Below are 27,402 nucleotides of genomic sequence, written 5' to 3' on the forward strand. Positions count from 1 at the left end.
TTGAGATGTCGAGAATGTGAGAAGTTTTCATGCACTGAGTGCATGTTGAGAAATGTTTTGAACATTATGTCATGGAGACTACAATCAGAGGGCTTCCCAGTGCCCGCAACTGAATGGAAAAATCTGTCCAAACTTTTGACTGGTACTGTACGTTTGAGGTTGAAATATGTTTTTTTGGCTTTTGGTTGTTGGTGCTTGAACTTAAATGTTTGATGGTGCTAACAGGTGAAACAACGTTTAATCAAAGTTTAACATGAAGCATACTTGCATGGTTTTAATTTGGGAATTTTTGTATTTTGTAATTCTCTTATGAATTTTTTTTCACCACTCTTTTTTAACAGACATAAAAAAACACCTTTCCACCTCCTCTGTGGCGTTAACATCAGCACAACAATGAAAAATGTCTTTAAATATTGTATTAAACATAAATAGATTTTTTTGGTGGGTTTGCAACATCATGAAAGCACTGATTTCTTTTTGTAACTGTTATATACTGTAAAGCCCAAACCGCTCAATCTCCAGCTGTCGTAGAGTTTATTTTGGGCTGAGACGTGCATTTATTTAAAAGAAAAAAGATACAGAAGAAAGATCTTTTTGGCAGTGGATGTGGAGGTGTGAGGTGGTTTTATATGAAGGGGGAAAAAGTTGCCACTCCTCTCGGCTCCTCCTGAGCCACAGTGCTTAGGATCCTCTCCCCTCCTTCTACTGGGGAGTAGAAGAGAAGAAACGGAGCAGAAAATACAAACCTGTCCCAGCATCCTTTTGGCAGGCAGCAGAAAACTTTGACTACAAATTTAAAAGTGTGTTTGTTGTTGGATGTTAAAACTTTGTTAACGCCACATACATCATCTTCTTCATCATCATCATCAGTCCCCATTTAAAGCTGCTGCCGTCTTCTGTAAAGGTAAGTTTTATTGTTCTCGTCTCTGAGCAGTTAATATAACGTCATTTCTAGACCACCTATATTGAGTCTGAGTCAAGACCTTAAAGGGTCGAGTGTGAAGCCAAGACCGAGACTTAGGAGTCATCAAGACCAAGTCAGGAGCAAGTCTTTAGAGGAGGCGAGACAGAATCGAGAAAGACACCTAAAAAATGCAAATCTGTTTTCTTAACCACTGTTAATATTCAAACATAAAATGGGTGTAGCGCACACAGACAGCTGGGGACAACCTGACAATTGTATGTGGTCCAAAGGCATTAAAAACAAAAATTATCCCAAAACTGAACATGTGCCGGTGGAAATTTGATGTGTTGCCAGATGTTTCCCTGATTAAAACATGTCACATTCTGCACTATGCTTCTTTTTGAAATTTGCACTGCAAATGAAGTTTTTGTGAGCTACAAAGCCAAATTTAAAGGGCAGATCTCCCTCCAGTCAACACTATCTCTTAAAAAAATTATATACCAGATTATAAATCATTTCTTCCAACTCTAATTTGTGCGAGGCCTCATGAAGCTGATAAAAGTAAAATAAACCAGAGTGTGCCTGAACAATGCCTGACAGATTAATAGCCATTTTGCCCCATAATCTTTACATGACGTCAGGTACCGACTTGTAGCTGCCTGTCACTCCATCTGTGTCCATTTACAGTCCCCTTCATGACTTACACCGTTATATATTGTTACAATGACAAAGCTGATTGTTTTATCTGTATATTGCTTGTATTTTACTTTGTTTTATAACGATCTCTTGATGATGTTAACCTGCTGCCTTTCTTGGCCAGCTCACTCTTGTATAAGAGATTTCAATCTCAATGGGCTTTTTATCTGGTTAAATAAAGGTTATATTATATATTACACACAGTCAATCCGGGTTGCTTTTTTTCTCCAAATATGGCTTTAATTTGGGGTGTTCAAGTCAAATTCTTGTATTTTGCAATCAAGAGGTGTCCATCTCCACCTCTTTGTAGCCCACAGTGTATTCAGGAAAAAAGCAAAAACCATCGTATAAGTCTGTGTAAGACTGAAAAATAATGATTACGTACCCTGAAAGCGGTGTTGCTGATTTCACTCCTGCTGTGTTCGCACACAGAGCCATATAGAGTTATTGTTCAGCTGTGTGGTGCCATCTCTTGTCCACAGTAAGCAGCGTTCCTCCATCAGCCTTGTGTGCTCCCGGTTGCTTAGCTTACCGTATTTTCCGGACTATAAGTCGCACCGGAGTATAAGTCGCACCAGCCACTTTATCCATTATAAAGAAAAACAAACCATAAATAAGTCGCACCGGAGTATAAGTCGCACCAGCCACTTTATCCATTATAAAGAAAAACAAACCATAAATAAGTCGCACCGGAGTATAAGTCGCACCAGCCACTTTATCCATTATAAAGAAAAACAAACCATAAATAAGTTGCACCGGAGTATATGTCGCACCAGCCACTTTATCCATTATAAAGAAAAATAAACCATAAATAAGGTCCACTGGACTATAAGTCCCATGGACATACAGGTATGTTAACATGAGAAGTTCAGATGATAATATTGTGACGGCTACCGTTTTCAGATGCATATTTCACCAGTCGCAACTTGTAATCTGCAGAGTATGATTTTCTTTTTGGTGGCATTTTTTCGGGCCTTCTCCGTTGTCTTGTTATCAGTAACGTTAAAATTTTTATTTTTCTATGGTAGTCAGAAGTCGCAGGAACAGTCACACAAGCCTCGAGTGCCCTCTCGTGAGCTGCATTTTACCTACAGATATGTTTGTATTTTGCGGACCACATTGCGAGCCGAACCATGCAGCACCTACCTGCGCAGCTCATGACCACCCAGCGGTGTCGATCCAGCTCCTTCCAAGTGGAGATGCTAATCCTCCGCCGTCGCTCAGTGCTCCCATGCAGCTCTCAGCGTCAACTCTGCTCACACTGATATCCAAGGGTTGAAGCTGTCTTGTTAGCCGTCCCGGAATAAACACCATGTTCGTCTGCTTCAAACGCTTTTCACAATCATCGACGCCAGCTCCTTCCAAGTGCACACGCTAATCCTCCGCCGTCGCTCACCCAATGCTCCCACGCAGCTCTCAGCGTCAACTTAAACACTCTGCTCACATTGATATCCAAGGGTTGAAGCTGTTCTGTTCGCCAAGCCGGAATAACAGAAAGCACCATGTTCGTCAGCTTCACACGCTGTGGGTGAGGTGAGGAATACGCATCCAAAGTTCTGTTCTCTGATTGGTTATCGCGACCAGCGTGAACTATAGGATGGCCGTCATACTACAGTGCCCATGATGCATTGCATTTCCTTTTCCGGTGGCCATTTTAAAACATAGATCGACTCTGTCACGTAAAATTGTTTTGTTACAGTAAATTAATTGAGATCCTACCGGTATATTTTTCATTTATAAGTCGCACCGGAGTATAGGTCGCACCCCCGGCCAAAACATGTAAAAAAGTGCGACTTATAGTCCGGAAAATACGGTAGTTTAGCTTAGCTTAGTCAACAGTCCACACACCACACATGACACCGGACGTACGTGACACCGGTGGGAAATACACACGTGGAACAAGAGGTGAAGCTCTTAACAGACAGAATATTTCACGTCCACTAATGCTTCAGCTGAACGGTGCTGTTTCTTTTTTTTCTCCCTTGTTTCAGAAGCCATAACTAGCAACTGTCTTCTAGTGTTAGCGGAGGTTAGCCTGTAAGCTCGCCGTCGTGCTGATAATCATTCGAGTACATTTGTTTAATGAAGCTGCTGTAAATGAAGAAATTCATCAAAATATCGACATAAATTGCGAAGGTGTTTTGCTTCTTTCATTATCCATCCACCTCAAGTTCCAAGCGCTGTTTTCTAAGTGAGGCGGAAAGATTTGTACGTGACACTGGTTACATGCTTCTGGGAGAGGAAACACAGTGTTAGAGTTCTTCTGGCCACATAAATGAAAAGGATAGAATCACAATTCTTTCTTTCTTTAGAATAGTTAGCTCATTTGACATTTCATTTACTAGTGATATGCACTTTAACAACAGCAGATTGTTCAGTGAGACCAAAGATTCAAGAAAGCATTGCACTATGGGATCTCCTACCAAACAGAGGCAGCAAACACAACGTGAATTAATTTATGAATTTTGTCATTATAATTTTGAATGAATGTGTGTACTTATTCTTGTCTGAGACCGAGTCAAGATTGAGTAGAATTGCTTTCAATCCTGAGAAGAGACCAAATAAGTGAAAAGGTGGTCTCAAGACCAAGACCGGACTCGAGTACATCACTACCAATTTCTATATTGTCTCATGCTTGTTTTTTAAGAGATTATATCCTAATCATGCTCTGATTTGTAGTTTTCAATAGTTTTCATTTCACAAATGTGAAAATATGACGTATATAACCATTAAGCCCTCAGTACTTGGTGGCATTAAAAATGAAAGGGTGAAAAGCCTTTGTAGTGAGGGTACATCATGATATAATGATTCTCTGTCATTAACTGGGTCATTACATTTGATGCGCTTTGCAGTAGTGTTTATTTCTGTGAATGAAGCTGAAATTTTGAAGAGAGGAGTTTGTTTTATGTACCACATGCTGCCCAGAGGCATGACGTCTGATAAAAAGGAGGATTGTTCTCTGTGATGACGCACAGACAGACACAAGCTGCAGCGGGTTTGTGTCTTTTTTTTCTTAATTTGAACAAAATAAAGTGACTTCCTCAGTGACCTGTACACCTTCAGGGCCCCGAGGTGAGCAAGGAAGATCCCTCACTGATCCCCCTCACCCAGGTCACAAACTTTTTGTTACCCTCCCCTTTAGCAGGCGGCTGAGGTCCATCTGGAGAAAAACCTCAAGACACAAAAACGGCTTCTTTCCATCCACGGCTAAACTCAAAAATAATGCCAGAGAACCCCACTTACACTTCAGAAAACCATTGTCAGTTAACACAGTTCGTCGCTACATCTACAAGTGCAAGTTAAAACTCTACCATGCAAAAACAGCCAGAAACACCGCCACCTTCTCTGGGTCCAAGCTCATTTGAAATGGACAGACGCAAAGTGGAAAAGTGTGCTGTGGTCTGATGAGTCCACATTTCAAGTTGTTTTTGGAAATCATGGATGTCATGTCCTATGGACAAAAAGAGGAAAAAGACCATCCAGATTGTTACCAGCGCAAAGTTCAAAAGCCAGCATCTGTGATGGTATGGGGGTGTGTTAGTGCCCATGGCATGGGCAACTTACACATCTGTGATGGCACCATCAATGCTGAAAAGTACATCCAGGTTTTGGATCAACACATGCTGCCATCCAAGCAACGTCTTTTTCAGGGACGTCCCTGCTTATTTCAGCAAGACAATGTCAAGCCACATTCTGCACGTGTTACAACAGCGTGGCTTCGTAGTAAAAGAGTGCGGGTACTAGACTGGGTACTAGACCTGTCACCCTTTGAAAATGTGTGTCGCATTATGAAGCACAAAATATGACAACGGAGACCCCGGACTGTTGAACAACTGAAGTCGTACATCAATCAAGACTGGGAAAGAATTCCACCTACAAAGCTTCAACAATTAGTGTCCTCAGTTCCCAAACACTTATTGAATGTTGTTAGAAGGAAAGGTGATGTAACACAGTGGTAAACATACCACTGTCCCAGCTTTTTTGAAATGAGTTGCAGGCATCCATTTCAAAATGAGCAAATATTTGCACAAAAATAATAAAGTTTATCAGTTTGAACATTAAATATCTTGTCTTTGTGGTGTATTCAATTGAATATAGGTTGAAGAGGATTTGCAAATCACTGTATTCTGTTTTTATTTACATTTTACACAACATCCCAACTTCATTGGAATTGGGGTTGAAATAGTAATTAAAAAAGAATAAGAGAAGAATGGGCAGCACAGTGGCTTTGTGGTTGGCACTGTTGCGTCACTGCAAGAATATGTTTGTGTGGGTTCCCTCTGAGTGCTTCTGCTTCCTCCCACTTCCAAACACATGCAGGTTAGGTGATTTCGAAACTCTAAATTGACTGTAGGTACAGTATGAATGACAGTGTGAATGAGTTTGTCTGTCCATGTGTTTCGGCCCGACAACAGACTGGCGGCATGTCCAGGGTGTACCTCACCTCTCACCCAATGACTGCTGCAATAGGCTTCAGCTCCCCTTTGACCCTTAAGTAGAATAAGTGGGTATAGAAAAAGAATGATATGAAATGAATGAATGAAATTAAAACAAGAAATCCTGGGGGCAGGAGGTCTGATAGGAGGCATGGCGGGTGCTGCTGCTGAATGGGGTATGGCCACATTGTGCAACAATACCACAGTATAAAAATTACTGTTGCAGAGGGCATTAAAGAATTGGGCCGATAATGACATTATTGACCTGCCTTTCATGAGCTGATATAGTCTGTCAGTGTCCAAGTAATGTAATGGTTAGCTCTGGGAAACACCCTAGTCAGAATTATTGTTATGATTTATTTAAAAACAGACCCGTGATAATCAGTCAACAGTAAAACTAATGGGCATTCAAACTTCTACTGACAGTCCTCTCTGTCCTGTCCAAAGTCCAAGTGGGGCACCACACTGTTTTGCCAAAGTACAAATAAGATGGAAATCAAAGACTGTCATTTATCAAGAAAAATTGCCTACTGTTGCGGTTAGAGGTCTGGACGGGACCGGACCATTACAGGTGATGGACTCAAGAACCAGAACAGGTTGTGAATGAAAAGAGCTTTATTTACAATAATAAATAACTGAGGTGCTGAGCTGGAGGAAGCCTGCTGAGCCGAGACCGGGCCCTCATATAGTAGTGGAAGTTCGGGAGCTGCAGTGCACGCAGGGCCAGACTTGGGAGTCTGAGAATGAGCTGGAGTCCTGGAGTATATGGAGCTGGACCCGGGGCCAGGTGGGATGCAGAGAGCCGAGGACGGAGGAGAACAGAGTTGAGTGACTGCACTGGTAACACTGGAAGCCCTCAATACAACAGTTCACTGTAGGCTTAAGGCAGGAACATTCACAATCCATGAATTCTCCTCAGAGGTCAGAGGTCAGCTGCTGCACATCTTGTGACGCAGTTCCAATTAAGCTGGACTTGACTTTAGAAACAACTTGGAAAGTTCTTAGTGGTTCTGCATCAGAGCTCATACAGTTCTTGGGAAACAGGTCTTGGTACTAGTTCTTGAAAACAGTTCTTGAATACAGTTCTTGGAAACATTCTTGGTCATGCACAGTCACAAACAGCAGTGTGAGAACAGGATCTCACAGACGTAGGAACTTAGCTGAATGTGGCAGAGCTATGCGCTCTGAGGCTGAGAGTGGATAAGTTCCAAAGTGACGTCGTACACAATGTGGAGTGGGAGCCAGGAGCATGCAGCGTGGAAGCCGTGCAAGAAAGCGTCTGGAAACACCAAAAGATCAACGAGCTCTAATATGAGAATTCGAGGTGGCCAGGTTACCTTGAGATGAACTGCGGGAAGCTCAGACATCAGAGCGCATGGAAGCGTCAGCGTAGACAGGGTCATGAATTTCTCATGGAAGACTCATGGAGTATCATGGAAAGTCATGGAGAGTCACGGAGAGTCTCTCGCGGGTCAGGGTCACAGATACTCTGGCAAAGACTGAACTCAGCCGGGGTTTAAGTTGCCAGCTCCAGATCAGGAGCTCATGAGTGTCAGCTGCAAGGAGAAAATGAGCTTCAGGTGTTCCTTGGCTCTGCAGGACACCACCTGGAGGGAAAACAGACTATACACGAGATTAGAAAGGGAAAGGACAAAGGCACACCATGACAGGCAACATTCTTATTGTAGCTTCTCAAATGTGAGGATTAGTTGCCTTCTCTTCTGAGATAAAATGTCTTTAACAGATTTATACTTTCTAAACAAACATATGAGCTTTATCTGATTCAAACCTCTTCTAATATACTTTAATGAGGTTTAAATAAAAAATAACCAACAGTGTTGGTTTGTTTGTCACCAAGATTACTTAAATTTACAGACCAGTTTCTGTGACATGTGGTGGAGGGGTGTTGCATGGACCAGTAAAGAATCCAGTGTATTTGGGTGTACATTCAGATCCAGGATATCCTTTCCCATTTTTATCAATATTGTGGTCTGGATCAAACAAACATCAATTAAAGCCCCTTCACACATAACATGATTGAAGCCGACTAGCGCATGGAGGAGGAATTGCATACCACTCGCGAATCGGAGCTGCCTTAAATACCTCGTACAGCTGTTGCCACAACCATTCACTCACACAAGCGGCCGAAAGACAGCGAGTGCCCATTTGACGCCACTCTCCGCAGGTGTTGGCCAAATTCCAGGTGCCATACACGAACATCCATCATAGCTCGCTGTGCACTTTGAAAAGGCGGGGCTATTTGCGCTCCCAGCACAATAGTAGTGTGCAGATGACCACATTGGAGCTGTCTGTGAAAATTATCTAAGTGTAACACGAGTGTGGTGTTACCAAGCAACACATGGGTATGACTGTGCCGAACTCCCCCCAACACACACACACGGCTTGTGGAGTGTATCTTCCCCCCAACACAAATGGCTTGTGTAGTGTATCGTCCCCCCACCCCAACACACACACACACACACCATGAATCCAACATTGTCAGCTGTGGCTGAGGGTCCAGGAGTCCGATCGCTATCCAGCGCAGTGCGCTGCTGGAACAGCTGACTGCTGTGTACCACAACTCAGCTGGTGAACACACAATGCACATGTGTGATCGGGCGCTCACACCCTCAGACATGCTGATAATTACATACAGACACGGTCACATGAGTACCAGCCAGCGTCTGAGTGCGCGGCACGGTATGAAATTAATGAGCCCGCTGGGCAGGCTGATATCACCTCCACTATGTAAATTGTAGTTTACATGACAGACAGAAAGAGTGGAAATTAACTAAAACAAAGAAGGTTAAAGCCTGAACTCATTCATGTGTGCTCACTTTGCTCACACGCTTTACTGTGGACACACGGCGCCTGTCAGCTGACCAAGGACTGTCAGCTTGACCTAACCGTGCACACAAGGTGTTAAATTAAAAACACAGACATCAGACAGATGCAGGACAAAAAAATAACACATACATAAATTAAAAATCACAGAACAAAGGAACAGAGAGTGAGCCTTTTTTCTGTGAGCTGGTGAGGTCCGCAGACAAAGGTGGGCTTGTCCGTGCGACCTGTAGCTGTTCAAATATCTGTGCTCACAAGTCACATCTGGAGAACACCTGTAGTGGCTTGTAGAATATAAAATCGGATGACTTTACCGTAAGGGTTGGAAATCAGCTTGCTGTCCTTACATGGAAATAATTTAAAACGCATATCGCTTCAGCTGGCTGCCGTCTCAGCACACCGCAACGCTGGTGAATATCGTGCCATGCAGAAAATCACCACGAGGCGCATGTATCTGCAGGATTTCCCCACATTGTAATAATTAAAACAAATCACATTTGCAACGCAGTCACCAGCGGATCACTGCGTGCAGAACACGCCATGCCGGCTGATGTATTCATTCGACGAGCGCATCAAGTAATTCATGTAAAACATAAAAGGGAGAACAGTAATCCACATCATTTCAGTACTTCCTGGTGTATGTCTAGGTGGAGGCTAAGTCCGCTCTTTATGAGAGGAATTAAGTATTATAAATTGTGGTGCTTTTTTTAAAAGTTTTTTTGCTCCGCTTCTGTGCGCACGACTTTCCATTTACTTGCCTTGTATTTGTGTGCATGAAACCGGTTCCACGGTATCATGCACGCCTGTCGTACCATGTCCTTCCCGACAGCAGGTGGAATGTTTCGCGGCTCCCCATTTGATTTTTTTGTTTGCAGATTTTCGGCCTACTTAGATCTTCACTGGGTTCTTTGGACCTTCCATTGTTCTGTGTGTGTGGTCAATCCAATGAGTGATTGACTTTGGCCTTGGTCACATAAAAATGCAGAGTAGAACCTTCAGCACCACTTATTAAACGATTTGAGTGAATGTATGTATATATTTGAGCCTGTATATGTAAATTTGACCCCGTGTGGATTAGCGAAAATCCCAAATAAATTCAAACTTGTGCACCCAGCTGTTATTGTAAAGTCATTAAAGATGTCGTCTGTGTAATCACTCCAATCTGGTAAAAGAACACTTCAAAGGCATCATTTAAAGCCCAAAATTCGATGACATTCATGCCCACGATGAGTGTATGTAAATGTCTGACCACAGCTGCATATAAACAAATGAGATGAAGTTAACCACACGAAACATGAAATATCTTAGGTTCATATGGTCTGGAATGAAATAGAAGTCAAAGTAAATGAAGAAAAACTACTTTAAAAAAAACTTCCATTTTTTCATAACATTACAACTTTTTCAAGCATGTTTTTTTTTAATTGTGGGAGGAAACCAGAGTGCCCAGAGGAAACCCATGCAGACACATGGAGAACATCTTAACACCATGCCGAAAGGACCAGGCAGGAAGTGATCCCAGGATCTTCTCACTGCCAGTGATGCCGGTAACGCGTTACTCTAATCTGACCACTTTTTTTTAGTAACGAGTAATCTAACGCTAATCTTTCCAAATCAGTAATCAGATTAAAGTTACTTCTCCAAGTCACTGTGCATTACTATTATTTTTGCATTGTGGGTCGATAGCAGCATTCAACTTGGCCTGTGGGCAGAAGGTCGGGGTTCGACTGAACTGTCCACTTTAAGCGAGCTGTGAGCTTTTCATCCGGGGTTTTTTGCAGCAGCTACGACTCGTCCTCACCTCTTAAAGCGCCTCTTACACCTGCACTGAGCTTTACAAAGACATTTTTATGCTTTTTTCTCCTTTATTTAGAATTCTGAGCTGAGCCGTTCCGTATCTGCTCGTTAAAAACAGCTGATCCTCAGCGACGCGTCAACAACTAACACTATTTTCCACTCAAATGCACCTAAACTCTCTTTCTGAGGACCAGATGATGTGAAAATGCAATAAAACATTCTTACCTGTAAATCTGGTCATGTTTTCTGCATAAATAAATCTTATCCATTCTTTGTGCTCAAATGCCAAAGCAGGGGCGAATTCAGATGGAATGGGGGCGTGGGGCAAGGATGCCCCCCCCCCACAACACCCCTAGATTAAAGGTCCAGTTTTGAAGCCTTTTTTACTACAACTACTAATACTACTTATAATAATAATAATAATTTTGACAAGTAAAGTGTTTAGAGAGAATTTAAATGTTAGAAAAAATGTAATTGTTACATTTATAAACAATGTAGGTTTGAAATTTCAAGTTTTACTGTTACAGTGCCGTCAGCAGTTAAATATGAGGTCAAGAAAGAGGTCTTTATTTTACTTTTTATAAAACAAGTATTTATTTTCATTGAAGTCAAGAAAGGGTGACTATAAAGTGAGTTTTGGCAAAACAGGTATCACTGTCATGTTGACGTGGGTTGTTGTCGGCAGCTGGGGAAAGTAACTAAAAAGGTAACTAGTAATCTAACTTAATTAATTTTACAATTGAGTAATCAGTAAATTAACTAAGTTACTTTCTCAGGGAGTAATCAGTAATCAGTAATTGGATTATTTTTTCAAAGTAACTGTGGCAACACTGCTCACTGCACAGCAACACTGCTCACCACTAAGAGACTGTGTCACCAGCTTTGGGATTTGATGTGGGAACAAATTGAACCCACACTCTTGCATGAATGGTTATTTTCCGACCAACCTGTGATTGTGACACACAGCAATAATATATTGGTATAGTCCATAATGCTAACTTTCATAAGATGTACTTTTGGGATTTTGCATCAGCTATCATGGCCACTCATTAAGGGGTAATGATGGGTTTGAGCAGGATGTAGGTGGAGCCAGAAGATACTGTAGGATGCTGGACACTGGACATTGTGTGGTACCTATTTGTAGCATTTTTTTTAATGTCCCTTTGAAACCCACCAGAGTGATCTCAGAAGAACCTTATTGCAATCTGTAAATGATAAAGGTCAAAAGATTTGAAGCAATGGACAAACACAGGACCAATACCACTGTCCAAATTAAACAGTCTAAACCACTGGTAGCCAGTTGTATCTGTTTCATTGTATCTAAGAGACATGTGATTCTTTCCTCAAGCTGCCTCACAATGTATCTGGAGAACACGAGCAACCGGGACATAGAAATGTCCCAGACGTCAGCCCAAAGCCACCAGGGCAGAAGTAGTCTGAGGTCACCTGAAGCTGTTGCTGGAAACTTTGGGGAGTTGCGTCTGCTGGAAGGAATTTCTGGGAGAAGGGACACCCACAAAGTACAGCAGTCTGCAGTTCGGTCATCGGGACAGTGTGTCATCCATACTGAGGGATTTGTCCCTGTTCGACAAGAGGATGGGTATGTTCACTCCAACTGCTTTATACTTTTTGTATTTTATTGCTATGGGACCTGACTGGTTGGATTAGCCTTCAGTGGGGTTAGCCAAAAGAAGAGCTAACAGGCTATGTGAAAAGCCAAAGCAAGACCTTTAGTGAAATGGAAAAATGTATAAAAGTGCTACTGGGGTCATGATTTCATGGTTCTTGAAGTCTGTCTTATCTGCTGACCAAGTGACCAAGGAACTGTTATAGCTAGGAAGCTAATGAACATGAGTTTGTCTTTGTTTTAGCTGCTTCTTATACTTCAGAAATGCTTAAAAATATTCCTCTTATTGTTACAAGTATCACACTGTATAAAGTGCTTTAAAACTCAAATTACTCAAGAGCCACTGGTTCTGTCAACACCTTCATGTTTGTGTATTTGTTCTTGTGAAATTGACCCCCCCCCCCTCCCCCAAACAAACAAAAAGCAAACAAAAACAAAACAAAAAACAAACCATCAGTTGTGTTTCAAATGATAACCACCGATGTTGCTACCATCATACAACCCTTGGCCACCCTCACCTGTAAAATCCTGAGCTCCTGTGACATATGTATCTAGGGTTGCCAACTCCCTGAAATGAAAATAAGGGACACCTATGTGTCTGCTGACCAGGTGGCCTTTACCTGACAAACTGGCTGAAAAAAAAAGAAGTCACTGGAGGGGTCTGAATTGACCTCTCTTTTTCTGACTGGAGGCGCTCTCTCTCTCTCTCTCTCTCTCTCTCTCTCTCTCTCTCTCTCTCTCTCTCTTCATGCAATTGACTGGAACTCAGCCCGCGATAGACTGAAGTCAACCAGAGAAACCCAGACGTGAACTGTTCCCCATGCGCCCCTCCCCTTTCTTTCACCCATGGCGCCAGCACAGGGGGTGGCAATTTGCTAAGTCTCTGCCCAGTGACAAGAAATTTTTTTTAAAGTGATCGTGCCCATGGTTCCGCCCCCCCCATAAATGGTGCCCCGGGTGGTGGCCTGCATGGCCTGTACCAAAAGCAGGTCTCTTGCCTCGGTGTGGAATCTCCTGACTGCTTTAGTCTTCCAGTCATCAAGGCATTTGCATGTGAGGTCTGTGTCAAAGTACGGCTGCACCAGCTGCGCCTCATGTTTATGGTGCGTCAACCACCGGCTGTCAGTTAAGATGTTCCACAATACTGAGAATGAGTTTCACCAAGTGGCAACCTCCAGTGCTGAAAAATGAAGCCAACATAGAGGTGCCAAACCTAGCAGTTCCTTGAGCCTGGCTCCAAAAGTGAGTCACTCTCCACAGAAGCACATGTTAAAATGTCCAACTTTATCTCAGAAATAAACACGTTTAAAGCTTGGAACAAAAGACAGAGTTTTTGGAAGCTGGTCTGTTCCAACCTTTCTGCAGTGGTTTGATGCTTTCTCACCTTTAACGGCTAGGCATGTTGACAATAGAAAAGCCATCACACCACACGTTACAGCAGACCTGAGACATGATGAAATTTTAATTATTATAACAAGCTGACAGCAATTTATTTCATTGAAAGAACAGAGTTTGAGAAGTTCACACTATTTGTGATATTGTGTCTTAATTCCTGCCTGATTAAAACAAGGTGACACTCTCAGCCAGTGAGGGATTCATTTTATATTCTCTCATTGAAAACCGTCTGGTTTACTGTCTGTTGCTATCCATAGTTCTGCATTTTGTTTAATGGTTCAAAAAGATGAATGTGTCCTTAACATTTGTAAATTAGCAGATTTTGCACTCAGCCACTGCAGAACTACGAGGTCTATTAGATAATAAACTGATCCTTTTATTTTTTTTAACTATATGGATTTGAATGACGTGTGATTACACCAATCATGCTTGAACCCTCGTGCGCATGCGTGAGTTTTTTCACGCGTGTCGGTGACGTCATTTCCCTGTGGGCAGGCCTTGAGTGAGATGTGGTCCCGCCATCTCGGCTGAATTCCTTTGTTTCACACGCTGCTCGAGACGGCGCGCGTTGATTTATCAAAAATTTTTCTGGACCTGTGAGGAATATCCAAGTGGACACTATTCGAGAAATGAAGCTGGTTTTCGGTGAAAAATTTAACAGCTGATGAGAGATTATGGGGTGTTTCTGTCGCTGTAAGGACTTCCCACGCAGCGGGACGTCGTGCAGCACTTCCAGGCGCCGTCGTCGGCCTGTTTTGACCTGAAAACATCCTAATTTAAGGCTTAATTCACCCAGGACGTCGTGAGAGAACAGAGAAGATTCAGAAGAGGCCGGCATGAGGAGTTTATGTGGACATTCCACTGTTTAAGGACATTTTTTAATGAAAGACGTGCGCGCAAATTTGCCGAGTCGTTTCCGTGACGACTCAGCGAATCTGTGTGCGCCGCGACAGGAAAAACACCTCCGTGTTGAAAACCTTTTGTAAAATTCAGGCGGCTTTTGATGGCTTTCAACAAGTGAGTAACTGAGAAATTGTTTAACAGCTTGGGCATGTTCCAACTTGCCCGTTAAGGTTTCCAACGGAGGTGTTTTTCCTGTCGCGACCCCCCGCGGTCGGGCCCGGCCCGACATGTGACTCTGCCCGCACGTTCTTTCATTACAAAATGTCCGTTAACAATGGAATGTCCGAATAAACTCCTCATGCCGACTTCTTCTGAAAGTTCTCTGTTCTCTGACGGCTTACTGGGTCAACAGAGCCTGAAATGTGGAAGTTTTCAACTTGAAACGGCGAGACGCTGCCTCCTTGAAGCGCAGATCGCCGTCAGGCACCATTGGCCGTCCTTACGGCGACACTACCAGACCAAAATCTCTCATCAGCCGTTAAAATTTTTACCGAAAACCAGCTGAATTTATCAAATGGTGTCCACTCAGTTGTGCCTTACAGTTTTGAAAAAAATTTGATCAAACAAAGCAGCAGTCTCTGAGCCATTCCTAAACAATGAAAAAATCGACGAGTGGGTGGGCCACTCCTCACTCAAAGACTGCCCACAGGCGAATGACGTAACCGACAGGCGTGAAAAAACTCTCGCATGCCCACGAGGGTTCAAGCATGTCTGATGTAATCACACGTGATTCAAATCCATATGGTTTTTGAAAAAAATAATAAGGTCGGATACTTTTCTAGATCTCGTATTTATGAGATTCAGATGAATTGTAGTTTTTATACTCTTGAGTCCAAAGACAAGATTATTTAATATGTCTGGGTTTGTAAGAGGGAGACAGTGTGTCGGGGTGTTCCATCAACTCGTGCCTTGCCCAAACTGTTGGGAAAGTGTAGTGACACGGACCCACAACAGGGGGCGTAAATGAACGGACAATAGAAGAAGTTAATTTGAACACTTTACTGTTGTGAATGCCACAACCAACACACAGCAGATTATAGAATAAATACAAAGTAATGGATAAAGGTGTCGTGTGGGCAGGCTCGACGATAGGAGACGCCCGTCTAGAGAAGAACCGAACCACACGATTTCCTCCGCCACCAAACCCGAAGGATACTGGAGCTGCCAGGTCCCGAGTCCCCAGGTGGCCACCGTCTCCGCGTGTCGGATCTGGTACGCTGGCGAAGAGCAAAGACAGTCAAGTGTGGGTGTGTGTACACCCATACCACAACCGGTGGGAATTCCACCTCCACCTCTAACACACTCGTGCAGCTCCTGTCTCAAACACTTATCTGACGGAAAGCAGAGCGAAGCAGTCGTGGCCCACGCCGGTCCTCCGGGGAGACAGCTGCAACAATGTATCTACTGGAATCAATATTGGAATATTCAGGCTGAGAGCATTACCTCCGTAGGAGAACGATATCTCGGCGACGTGGTGGAGGTGTCATCCTGCTTTTATCCGGGGTGAAGTGCAGATGATCGGTGACAGCTGTCATAGTTGATGAGTGACAGCTGTCACCTCGGCTGTTCCTGTGAGGCGGCAGCGCCCTCTCGTGCCTGAAGCCCGCACTTCAGGCAGGGCGCCCTCTGGTGGTGGGCCAGCAGTACCTCCTCTTCTGGCAGCCCACACAACACAAACACCTGCATGTTTCTCCAAATACCACTGCTGAGCAACTCCTGGTAGGAACTCTTTTTAATGTTTTAAGTCTTGTCTGTCTCCATCCAAAATTAAACTGGATGTGTCATACTGCGGCAGTGTGTGTCCTGGTGTATGTCTGGAAACGCGAGTGCCATTCATGTACCGTTTGGAGAAAGGAGCGCATTCCACAATGCCAAAAACAAAAAGTATACAGGAGTAGACTGTGAGAGGCAGAAGAACAGCAGCGAGGACTACACACATGGCAGTAAGCATACAGTAAGCAACCATATGCAACTGTAAGCAATACTAGAAATGCAACTACACGCCTTCACACAACAGCCTACACAGGGACAATGCCAAATCTGCGCAATTTTCCAGCATACTTCATATGCATCACAACACAACTGTATGCAAGCCTGGTAGGAAAGGGGCTTAAAGCTACCTCTGTGATGTGCTGATTCCAATGGTGTGCTTACGTTTTTTATTTATTTTTTTGTTTTTACAAAAAAAAAAACAACAACTCGGTAACTACTCTTCACCTGGGAGAAGACAGGTATCTCTGCTAATCTGTATACATAAAGGGCTACGTCTGTCTGTCTGTCTGTCTGGGATAAACTCCCAAACTATAATATGTAGCCCTAAAAACTATATATTCTTATCTTCATGACATGGGGAACAAACTGGAACCATTTTTTTAAAAAGTGTGAACTGGAAAATACCCCCAAAATAGTCATTTATGTAAGAGCCATACAGTTTTGTACCATGTGCAATAAACTCCCAAACTATAAAATGTAGCCCTAAAACTATATATATAGTCTGACTCAAGACATGGGGAACAACTGGTACCATTTTTAAAAAGTTGAACTGAAATTACCCCCAAAATAGCCATTTATGTAAGACCATACAGTGTTGTACCATGTGCTTTTCATGCTGCCCCTTCTGTCTGTCTGTCTGTCTGTCTGTCCGGGATAAACTCCCAAACTATAATATGTAGCCCTAAAAACTATATATATTCTGAATCCTCATGACATAGGGAACAAACTGGTACCATTTTTTAAAAAGTTGAACTGAAAATTACCCCCAAAATAGCTGGATATGACCAGGCATATTCAAATTTCCAGCCCTGTATATGTGTTGGCCATCTCTGTTTATTTTAATCCCTTTCTACAGCACACTCAGCACAGCTACAGCACATTCAGCAAAACAACAACATGCTTAGGCTGAGGCTGTGGGTATGACCAGGCAGATTCAAATTTCCAGCCGTGTATATGTGTTGGCCATCTCTGTTTATTTAATCCCTTCCTTCAGTTACTTTATGTTCTCAACTGTTAAGCACCTGACTGTCCTGTACAACCCAGTTTGCCTTCCTGTCTGAATACATTCATTTTATGTTTGTAAAATTGCAATGTAAAAATAGTGAAATACACCACTACCTCAACTTTGATTCATTGATATTTACATTTACTGTTACCTACCTTTTGTGCGTAATTTTGTTATAAATTTGATTGCAAAACAAAGTCTGCATGAAGGACTTCAAATGTCTTTGTCTTTTAACCAAGTATTTCCACTTAGTTTGGGGAATCCACCCCTTATAGTTCTGCTGGACAAACTTTAGCCCATTAACTATTATATTTATAAGACATCAGCATTACAAAAACAAATGTTGGGCAATTGTTTTGATTAAAATGATTGGCATTTGGCTTATGTCCTAAAACAGGTTAACCCGGGCAGCGCCGGGTACCCCAGCTAGTTTCGGTAAAGGTTCATCTAATAATAATGGAGCCGCCCCTTTAAAGGAGGTTTTTATGAACACAAAAGAAATGTGACTGTGGGTTGTTATTGCTGTCATTCAGCAATAGGAGATCATTACTCAGTTATTAGCCCAGGAATGTTCAATCTGCCTGTCCCCAAACGACCTCATGTCTTCTTCATGCAGACAAACATAAAAAAACCTTCCAAAAAATGAAGGTCTCAAGCTTGGGTAAAGTTTTATTTTATTGTTAGGCTTTTTTTGGTCTTGCAATAATGGCAATTTGTTGTGTAAATAATAATTAATCTTAAATTTGAAAAGTTATTTAAAGTTATAATTTGAAAAGATTGTCATAGTGATCAGACAGTCTGCATCAGTATTTTCAGGATTAGCTATATGTGCATTCTACATTATTTTCTCATGTGTGGTGGGTTTAAAGACAGATTAGCGCTCGCTCTCACTCACATGATTTACAGGCGTAACAGTGTCGTAAAGAATTCCAGCCCCAGAATCACATTAGACACACCTTGCTGGAGTAATCTTCAATGTTGAATGTACGTAAGTGGACAACTAGCGAGCGTTTCCTCCAAACTTTGAAATTTCACACACAGAAAGAAGAAAGGGTGCACAGCTGCAGGGTTTCCATCACATTCATCAGTGGGATGTTACTCTCAAACTCATGGACTGTGTTTTGTCTGGATTAAACCAAGGAATTTCTTTGCTCAAGCCCAAGGTCAAAGTTGACCACTGTTATGTTTCGGACGCGGTCGGAGCACCGACCCAGCGTTTGAAAGGACCCAGCATAAAATAAGCAGAGCACGGTTCAAAAGATACAGAATTTAATAACATAACAGTGTATGCAGTGCTAAACAACTAAAAGTCCGCGTCTGGTGAGGTGGAAACACGGCGCGCTCTCAACAGCGCAAACGTCCGGAGCCACAGCAGTTCAGACCAGGGACCCGCCGACACCCCCCAGGTGGCCGCGACAAACCAAGTCTTGTGAAGAAAGAAAACATGAGGTGAGTCCAACTCCACACAGAGAGACACAACTCAAAGGTGCACGCAATCAGCAAACACTTCCTGGCTTAAATCTATACATCAGCTTCTCACCCTGCAGGCACGGAACAACTCAGTTCAAATCTCCACTGCAGCAGAAGCTGATTAGACAATTAGCATAACGTGACAGCTCACTAACACAAGGTGTGAGGGACACCAAATCCACTGTCATTACTTCATAAAAGTCACCAAAACCAAATTACCTCAGGAAGTGTGCTGAAGAGCGTGAGACCTCACCCAATCCTCCTTCACAGGACTGTGGCGTCAAACCTGGAGCGGTCTCTGCGTCCGTGATGGTGAGATTGTTCTCATGACGTCAATCTCACACGTCTGCTCACAAGGTCGAGTCTCGGGCAATCACACACTGTGCATTCAAGGTTTAAATGCAGCAATCTCTGATCAAGACAAAATACACCACAGCTGTGAGTCCTGATGACCTGCATGTGAAAACAAGCCTCAGGTGTTCAGGGTGAGTGTCCTAATGCTCAGCCACTCAGTCCTGAATGCATACCACCTGGTGGGAGAAACAGAAAACAAAAACCAAGCCAGCCAAACACCCCAGCCCACAACAGTACCCCACCCTCACGGGAAGCCTCCCGGCGACCACACGGACCTGGGCCAGAAAAAACAAAGCCCCCTTCCAGGGACCATGGCTGGAATGTTGGCTGGGAAAAAAAAACACCTCCTGCAGCTTCAGTTTCAGCTCCTTGTGCTGACGATCCAGCTGGGAAAGGCCCGTCTCCAGGAGCTGTGTGTTACTGTGCTCTGACGACAGCTCCATCATCAGCGCTCCACCTGCATGTTAATTTCTTCATGCAGTCATTGATCATCTCAATGTTGAGCCTCTCCAGCTCTTCCCTCAGCTGGATAACGCACGCTTCCAGCCGCCTCTTCTCTGTCAACAGGGAACTCCATGCCGAGACCATCACTCTCATCCTGGAGCTCATCCTTTCCCACCCTGAGCCTGTCTGCAGCAGACTGCTCCGCAGCTGACACTCCAGTGCAGAGACATCCCTTGTGACTTTAATGGTCTTGCCCTTCTGTTTCATTTAGCAAACCTGTTAGAGTCTCCACCTTTGCGTTCATTCCTGTCGACTCTTGGTTTAGTCATTCACTTTGCATAATTTTGGCCAGGAGTTCTTGAACCTGTGCACTCAGCCTTCTTCCGACTGTGTGTTAAAGTCTGCTTAGTCATAAAACAAAAAAAAGACAAAACACAAACAACCATACCAACCCCCCCTCCCCAGAGGACCGTCCCATCAAACCCTGGGAAGAGGAGAAAAGAAAAAACACAACCCAAACTTAAGCTTGCAAACAAAAAAAAACCGCTAACATCCCCCCCCCCCCCCCACCCGGACGACATGTAGGGACCAACACCCCCCAGAGGACATCCTGCCAGCTCCAGGAGTAATAACCACAGCCGAGGTCCCTCTGGGATCCAAAGTCACCCACGGGGACTCCCAGTGCCTCCCAGAGGACCGTTCCATCAAACCCCAGGAGACGCCCCCCCTCATGACTAACAGACCCAGCCCCGGCCGTCTACGGCTAGATGGACCCACAGTCCTTTCCCCCCCAGAGGACACCACAGTCACACCCTGAGGGCGGAAACTGGGGGTAAAAAAAAACAAACAAACATACAAACAAAACAACAACCCCAACCCCACCCCCTCAGCGCAGTGGAAACTGGAAGTACGTCCAGTGTCACCAACCACGACTATACCCCAAAAGTCAACCGGGAGGAGTGGAACAGCGGTAATGGCGTACGGCACAAGACGGCGCCACCCCTCCGACTTTTAAACCAGCCACCAGCTGCGGGTATATTCCACTGCCCCAAACCTCAGCTACGCCGACGGCATACGGCTCAAAGGCGCGCTGAAGCCGGAGGTGGAACAGGGAATCAACAAAAAACAACACCCCGAAACCCCCCCCCCCCCCCCCCCGGGTGCAGAGGTTACCTGGGAAACGCCCAGCATAACCAAACTGCACCACTCCAGCAACGCCGACAACGTACGGCTCACATGGCTGGAGCCAGAGGAGAAGAGAGGGAAGTAAAAAAAAAAAAAAGAAAAAACAACCCAATTACCCCCCATCACCCCCCAGAGGACTGTCCCATCAAACCCTGGGAGGTGAAACCAAAAGAAATAAAAAAGAAAGACTAACAGACTAACATAAAGTCACCTGGGTCAAACTATGCTCCAGACAGCCTGCATTTTCAACTCCACCAGACCACAGACAGTGCTTTAAAACCCACAAAAACAACAAATTAACCCCTGATAAAAACACCTCATACTAAAACAAGAAACAGATAATAGACCAATAAAAAAAAAACTAACATTGGCCTACGTCGTCAAGTGCAAAGAATGGAAAAACATTGTTTTCCATCCTTTGAACCTGAACGGTAATGTGACTCTGTCACCAACAGAGGGAGCCAAAGTGCCAAATAAGAAAATCCCCGTGGTAACAGAGTAAAAACCCATTCACACTGCTGTAAATAACAGCAGGTTATAACAAACAGCTTAAAGTGCAAACTAAATACCACCGGGGCTGCTACAACAGGCGTCGGAGCCAGCTGCACGGGAGGAGACGGGGCTACAGCCGTAACAGTGGGGTGCGACACGACCCAAGCTGTAAACTCCGCCATGTGCGCACCAACGAGCACAACCCGGGCGGAGAGCACCCGCAACTGATCCCGGATCAACTCCAACATCTGCTGCAGCCTTCCCGGCAAAAATACCGTCTCTGCTTCCGCTGGTCCATTGTTAAATGGCCAGAGACTACTGTTATGTTTCGGACGCGGTCGGAGCACCGACCCAGCGTTTGAAAGGACCCAGCATAAAATAAGCAGAGCACGGTTCAAAAGATAACAGAATTTAATAAACATAACAGTGTGTGCAGTGCTAAACAACTAAAAAGTCCGCGGTCTGGTGAGGTGGAAACATGGCGCGCTCTCAACAGCGCAAATGGTCCGGAGCCACAGCAGTTCAACCCAGGGACCCTGCCGACACCCCCCAGGTGGCCGCGACAAACCAAGTCTGTGAAGAAAGAAAACATGAGGTGAGTCCAACTCCACACAGAGAGACACAACTCAAAGGTGCACGCAATCAGCAAACACTTCCTGGCTTAAATCTATACATCAGCTTCTCACCCTGCAGGCACGGAACAACTCAGTTCAAATCTCCACTGCAGCAGAAGCTGATTAGACAATTAGCATAACGTGACAGCTCACTAACACAAGGTGTGAGGGACATCAAATCCACTGTCATTACTTCATAAAAGTCACCAAAACCAAATTACCTCAGGAAGTGTGCTGAAGAGCGTGAGACCTCACCCAATCCTCCTTCACAGACTGTGGCGTCAACCTGGAGCGGTCTCTGCGTCCGTGATGGTGAGATTGTTCTCCTGACGTCGATTTCACACGTCTGCTCACAAGGTCGAGTCTCTGGCAATCACACACTGTGCATTCAAGGTTTAAATGCAGCAATCTCTGATCAAGATAAAATACACCACAGCTGTGAGTCCTGATGACCTGCATGTGAAAACAAGCCTCAGGTGTTCAGGGTGAGGTCCTAATGCTCAGCCACTCAGTCTTGAATGCATACCACCTGGTGGGAGAAACAGAAAACAAAAACCAAGCCAGCCAACACCCAGCCCACAAACAGACACAGCTGATATGACTGTCTCCGGCAGAAAGCATGTGACAAAAAAAAGTTAGCCGTTTCATATCTGATACTGGCTTCAAAGTCAGGTTTGTGTTCAGGGGCGGTAGCCCAGAAATTCAAGGTGTGGGGGTGATCAGACTGTGCATTTTATGCCTGTAATAATAATGAACATTTTGAAACTCAAGCAATTGTATCTTTGTTTCAAAGTATCAAAAATCTTTGTTTCTGTTATTGCTGAAGTATTTGTTAAAATCCACCCGTGAGTTTCGAAGTGAAAGTAAGTCCCTTCGGCTGCTCGCTTGTTTTCCCTCAGGGTCGCTGCAGCAGATCCGAGGTGGATCTACATGTGATTGGCACATTTTACCTTCAAGATGCCCTTCCTGATGCAACTCTACATTAATGCTAGATAGTTTATAAATGTTTGAAATATCCTGCTAACAAACCAGCTCAGCAGTTTCAAACTGAATATCGCAGGGGTCAGTGATAGGTGGACACTCAAATGATTTTTTTTTAATATATTTGCTAATTACTTAACCTTTCTATGCCAATACCCTTAATATTATATGACATCACAATGCATTCCATTTCGTTGCTGCTGGATCTCTACCTGTGTAGATTTCTCTAACAGGGTGAAATACTACAAATGGCAGCTTGTTTTGTGATGAATTGTCAACTTATACCATTAATAAAGTTTCTTTATGGCAATCAAAATTGTAAATGTGAACTACAGTTATTGCAGGTGTTTCAACAGTGCTTCATTGCTACCTGGGTTGATTTTAGCTAAGTGTTTATTTTGGTTGACCAGGCTGCTGTCTGGGACATCCTGAGAATTTACAGGAACCCCAAGAAGTTCCTAGACATCTTAGCCCGTCTATACAGAGATACTGTGAGTGCTGTGTAGAGCAAAGGCAGAATTGGGAAAATTCAGGGATGTGTTCTGGCTCCTACACGTTTCAGTACTTGCATGGACTGGGTGTTGGGTAGGGTTGTGGAGTCCAGTGCCTTTAGATGCCTTTGACTGTGAGGAATGGTTTAATGACCTTGACTTTGTGGATGATGCTGCAGTCTTTATGGTATCATGGGAGATGGGAGATGAAAACAGCACAGTGGAAGGTAAAACACTACATGAGGGAGGCAAAGGACAGCTACAGGAGAAAGGTGGAGCATAAGCTGAAGAAAAACAACATGAAGGAGGGCTGGGAAGGTGTGAAACCATTACAGGCCATAACACAAAGACCAGAGACATGGGGGGCGAATGAACTTAACAACTTGTTCAACCAGCCCTTGCCCCCACTACCCTCTCCGTCGCTGCAGCCATCTCTCCTTTTTACCTCAGAACACCTCCCCCCAGACATCACAGCAGCAGTCTCCTCCTCCCCCTCCCCCATCTCAACACAACCTCCTCCATACGTCACTGTGGACCAGGTCAGAAGACACCTGAGGAAGCTTCATCCCAGGACAGCTGCAGGCCCGGACAAGGTGTGTCTCCAACTACTGAAGACCTGCACAACTGAACTGTGAGAACCGCTACAACGTATCTTCAACCTTAGCCTGCAGCTAGGGGGAGTGCCCACCCTCTGGAAGATATCATGCATCGTTCTAGTTCCAAAGAACAACCGGCCCAGCAAGCTGAATGACTTCCAACCAGTAGCACTCACTTCACACCTGATGAAAGTATTGGAGGAGCTCTTCCTAAGCTTCCTCAAACCCCATGTGCAACACGCCCAGAACTGTCTGCAGTTTTCATATAGGGCAGCTGTTGGTGTGGAGGATGCCATCCTCTACCTGCTACACTGAGTCCACTCGCACCTGGATAAGGGAAGTGGCACAGTAAAGATTCTCTTCATGGACTTCTCGAGTGCCTTCAACACCATCCAGCCCCTTGTGCATCAGGACAAACTGAACAGGATGCGAACGGACCCATGTCTGGTAACTTGGCTCTCCAGCTACCTCACTGAAAAGTTGCAGTATGTCAGGCTGAGGGACATCATGTGTGACACTGTGATCAGTAGCACCAGAGCACCCCAGGGCATAGTGCTGGTCCCTCTTCTCTTCACCCTGTACACTTTGGACTTCTACTACAATTCTGAGCTGTGTCACATCCAGACGTTCGCAGATGACACGGTCATTGTTGAATTCATCAGGGATGACAGAGAGGAGGTGTACAGGAGACAAGTGAAGGACTTTGCTGCCTGGTGTTACACAAACCATCTACAGCTCAACACCTCGAAGACAAAGGAGCTGGTCACTGACTTTGGGAAGTCCAGACCAAGACCGCGACCAGTTCTGAGTGGGGGAGTTGAGGTGGAACCTGTGGATTCCTAAGTACCTCAGACTGTGGCTGGATAGCAAACTGGAATGGACAACCCACACAACCACCTGTACAAGAAGGAACAGTGCAGGCTGTACTTCTTGAGGAGGCAGCGATTGTTTAATATCTGCAGGAATCTCCTGTGGCTACTTCTGGCCACCAGTCCGTAGTAGCCAGGATCCTCTTTTACAGTGTGGTGTACTGGGGGTGGCAGCACATCCAAGGAAGACGCATCCAGGCTGGACAAACTGATCAGGCGGGCTAGCTCTGTGGTTGGCATGAAGCTGGACTCTCTGGTGATGGTGATAGAGAAGAGAACACTGGACAAACTGCTGGACGTTATGGATGATGCCAGTCATCCTCTGCAACCAGAGGAGCCAGCAACCAGAGGAGCCTCTTAAGCCACAGACTGCTCCTTTCCAAATGCAGCACCAACAGACTGAAAAACTCCTTTGTCCTTCAGGCTATCAGACTGTACAACTCTTCATTTGGGGGGAGGAAGAGTAATAGGAAGACAGAGGATGGGAAGGAGAGGAACAGTAGTACCCAGTGAACCAGCAGCAAGCAGTATTTCTGGTATTTATATTTGCAAACATTTTATTTTTTCACTTTTCATACTTTGTGTGCTTCTTTGTGTGCTGCTATACAATGCTGCTGGAACCTCAATTTCCCTGAAGGAGTCTTCCCAAGGGATCAATAGAAGAAGTCTGTTTAATCTAATATAATCTAATCAATGGATATCCTGACTGAACAATCCTGAGTGTCTTCGTTTGTGATTGTCCTGGACTGAGTTTTCATCAGGTTCCTGGTCTTGGCCATCAGAAGTGTATCTGTATGTAGTGAAAGTGTTGAACTTGTAGAGACATTCATTTATCTCGGCAGTTACATTCACATCTCTGGGTCCTCAGCCTTTAAGATTAAGAGACACTTGGGAAGAGCTAATGGAAGTCATGGGATCACTGGACAGAAATATTCACTAGGTGACTTCAGAGAATCTTGGGTACCGTTGGGATGACTTTGTGTCAAACAAATATTTACTTAAGGAGACTCGGAATGTCAATTGCATTGTAAGGGAACATCAGCTCTGACATTTTCACCATGCAGCGCATTTATCTGGTCATGACCCATTCATGCAGGTGCCTCAGTGTTAAGGATGTCAGTAGATGGAGATGGACAAGCTCACACCCACATTTCACCTGGCTGCAGAAGATACATGGTTATTTTTGACAGGTGGATTGATTGTGGTAGCTCCCATCTGGGACCTAAAGCTGTTCCATAGTGTGGTAAAACGTGGCAACACGTGGGAAAGACGCATGCTCTCAGACCTGACCTTTCCTTTTTAAGAGTGACAAAAGAGGGGGGAAATGTTGCATGATTTGCTATTTTACTGGTGACTATGAGGCAGAAACCATTTATAGACACACAGTAAATCTCTTTCTAGTTGTATAAGAGTGTTGAGGAAGATTAATGGACTCCCTGATGTAATCTGCTCCTTTATCCAGAACCCGTGCTTCATCCTTTAGTCAAAGCACCCATCTGCGCTCTGCAACACATTTCTGACAACTTCTAATCCAACAGCTGCACAAAGAATTCAATTTGTATTCATTCATTAGTAACACGACACAGCAAATCCACTCAAGGTTTAAAGAAAGAGACAGAACCCATTTCTATTTAAATGAAGCCACAATCCTAAACTACACAACAGCCCACAAATAATGACAAAAATGTAACTACTCTCACATTGACCTCATTTTCAAAGTAATAATGAGTTCTCAGTGTACTTGATGAGGTAGTAAACAGCGGATTAAAAATATTGTGATACAGAAAGTTGATTATCTCCAAGCCAGTGTGGATATATAGTTTTTCAGGTGAAATATGTTTAATATATATGTTTCATTTTTTTCTGACATCCAAACAAAATGCTAAAAATTCAGGCTTCTTCAAACAAATATAATTATCTGCTCAGTGTTACTGTAAAAATAAACATAAAATCTTCAACATGAGCTAAAGTAAATACATATTTTATACACAAAGTAATTATAGTTGCATCAAGCTTTTAATACAGTTCAATTAACCACAATGTAAAACTTAATTAAACTCAAACATTTTGAAGAAATAATTGGGCCAAACCATTTAAATGTCTTTAAATCAAGTACCTTAACCATTAAAATTATAATAATGATCGAGTAAAAGTAAATATGGTTACATCATCAATTTAAATAACTGCATGCTTTCAACATCTACAACAACATGGAGCCACCTAGGCTCCTGGATGGTAACCACCTTGCAGACAACTGGTCCATTCCCACATTGCTAAAATAACCATCTATCTGTCAGGTGAAATGTGGA

At 43.9% G+C, this 27,402-nt stretch overlaps 1 protein-coding gene across 1 annotated transcript in view; it reads left to right on the forward strand.

Moving 5' to 3' along the window:
• The first annotated feature begins 462 nt into the window (after window positions 1-462).
• oca2 (oculocutaneous albinism II) overlaps window positions 463-27,402 on the forward strand; it is a 288,339-nt gene continuing 261,399 nt past the window's right edge. The window contains exons 1-2 of the mRNA XM_034180628.1: window positions 463-904; window positions 12,023-12,274. Of these exons, the coding sequence (XP_034036519.1) occupies window positions 12,033-12,274 (242 nt within the window). The 5' untranslated portion in view covers window positions 463-904; window positions 12,023-12,032. The remainder of the gene's footprint in view (window positions 905-12,022; window positions 12,275-27,402) is intronic.

This window comes from Thalassophryne amazonica, chromosome 10 (assembly GCF_902500255.1).
Source record: "Thalassophryne amazonica chromosome 10, fThaAma1.1, whole genome shotgun sequence".
Lineage (NCBI taxonomy): Eukaryota > Metazoa > Chordata > Actinopteri > Batrachoidiformes > Batrachoididae > Thalassophryne > Thalassophryne amazonica.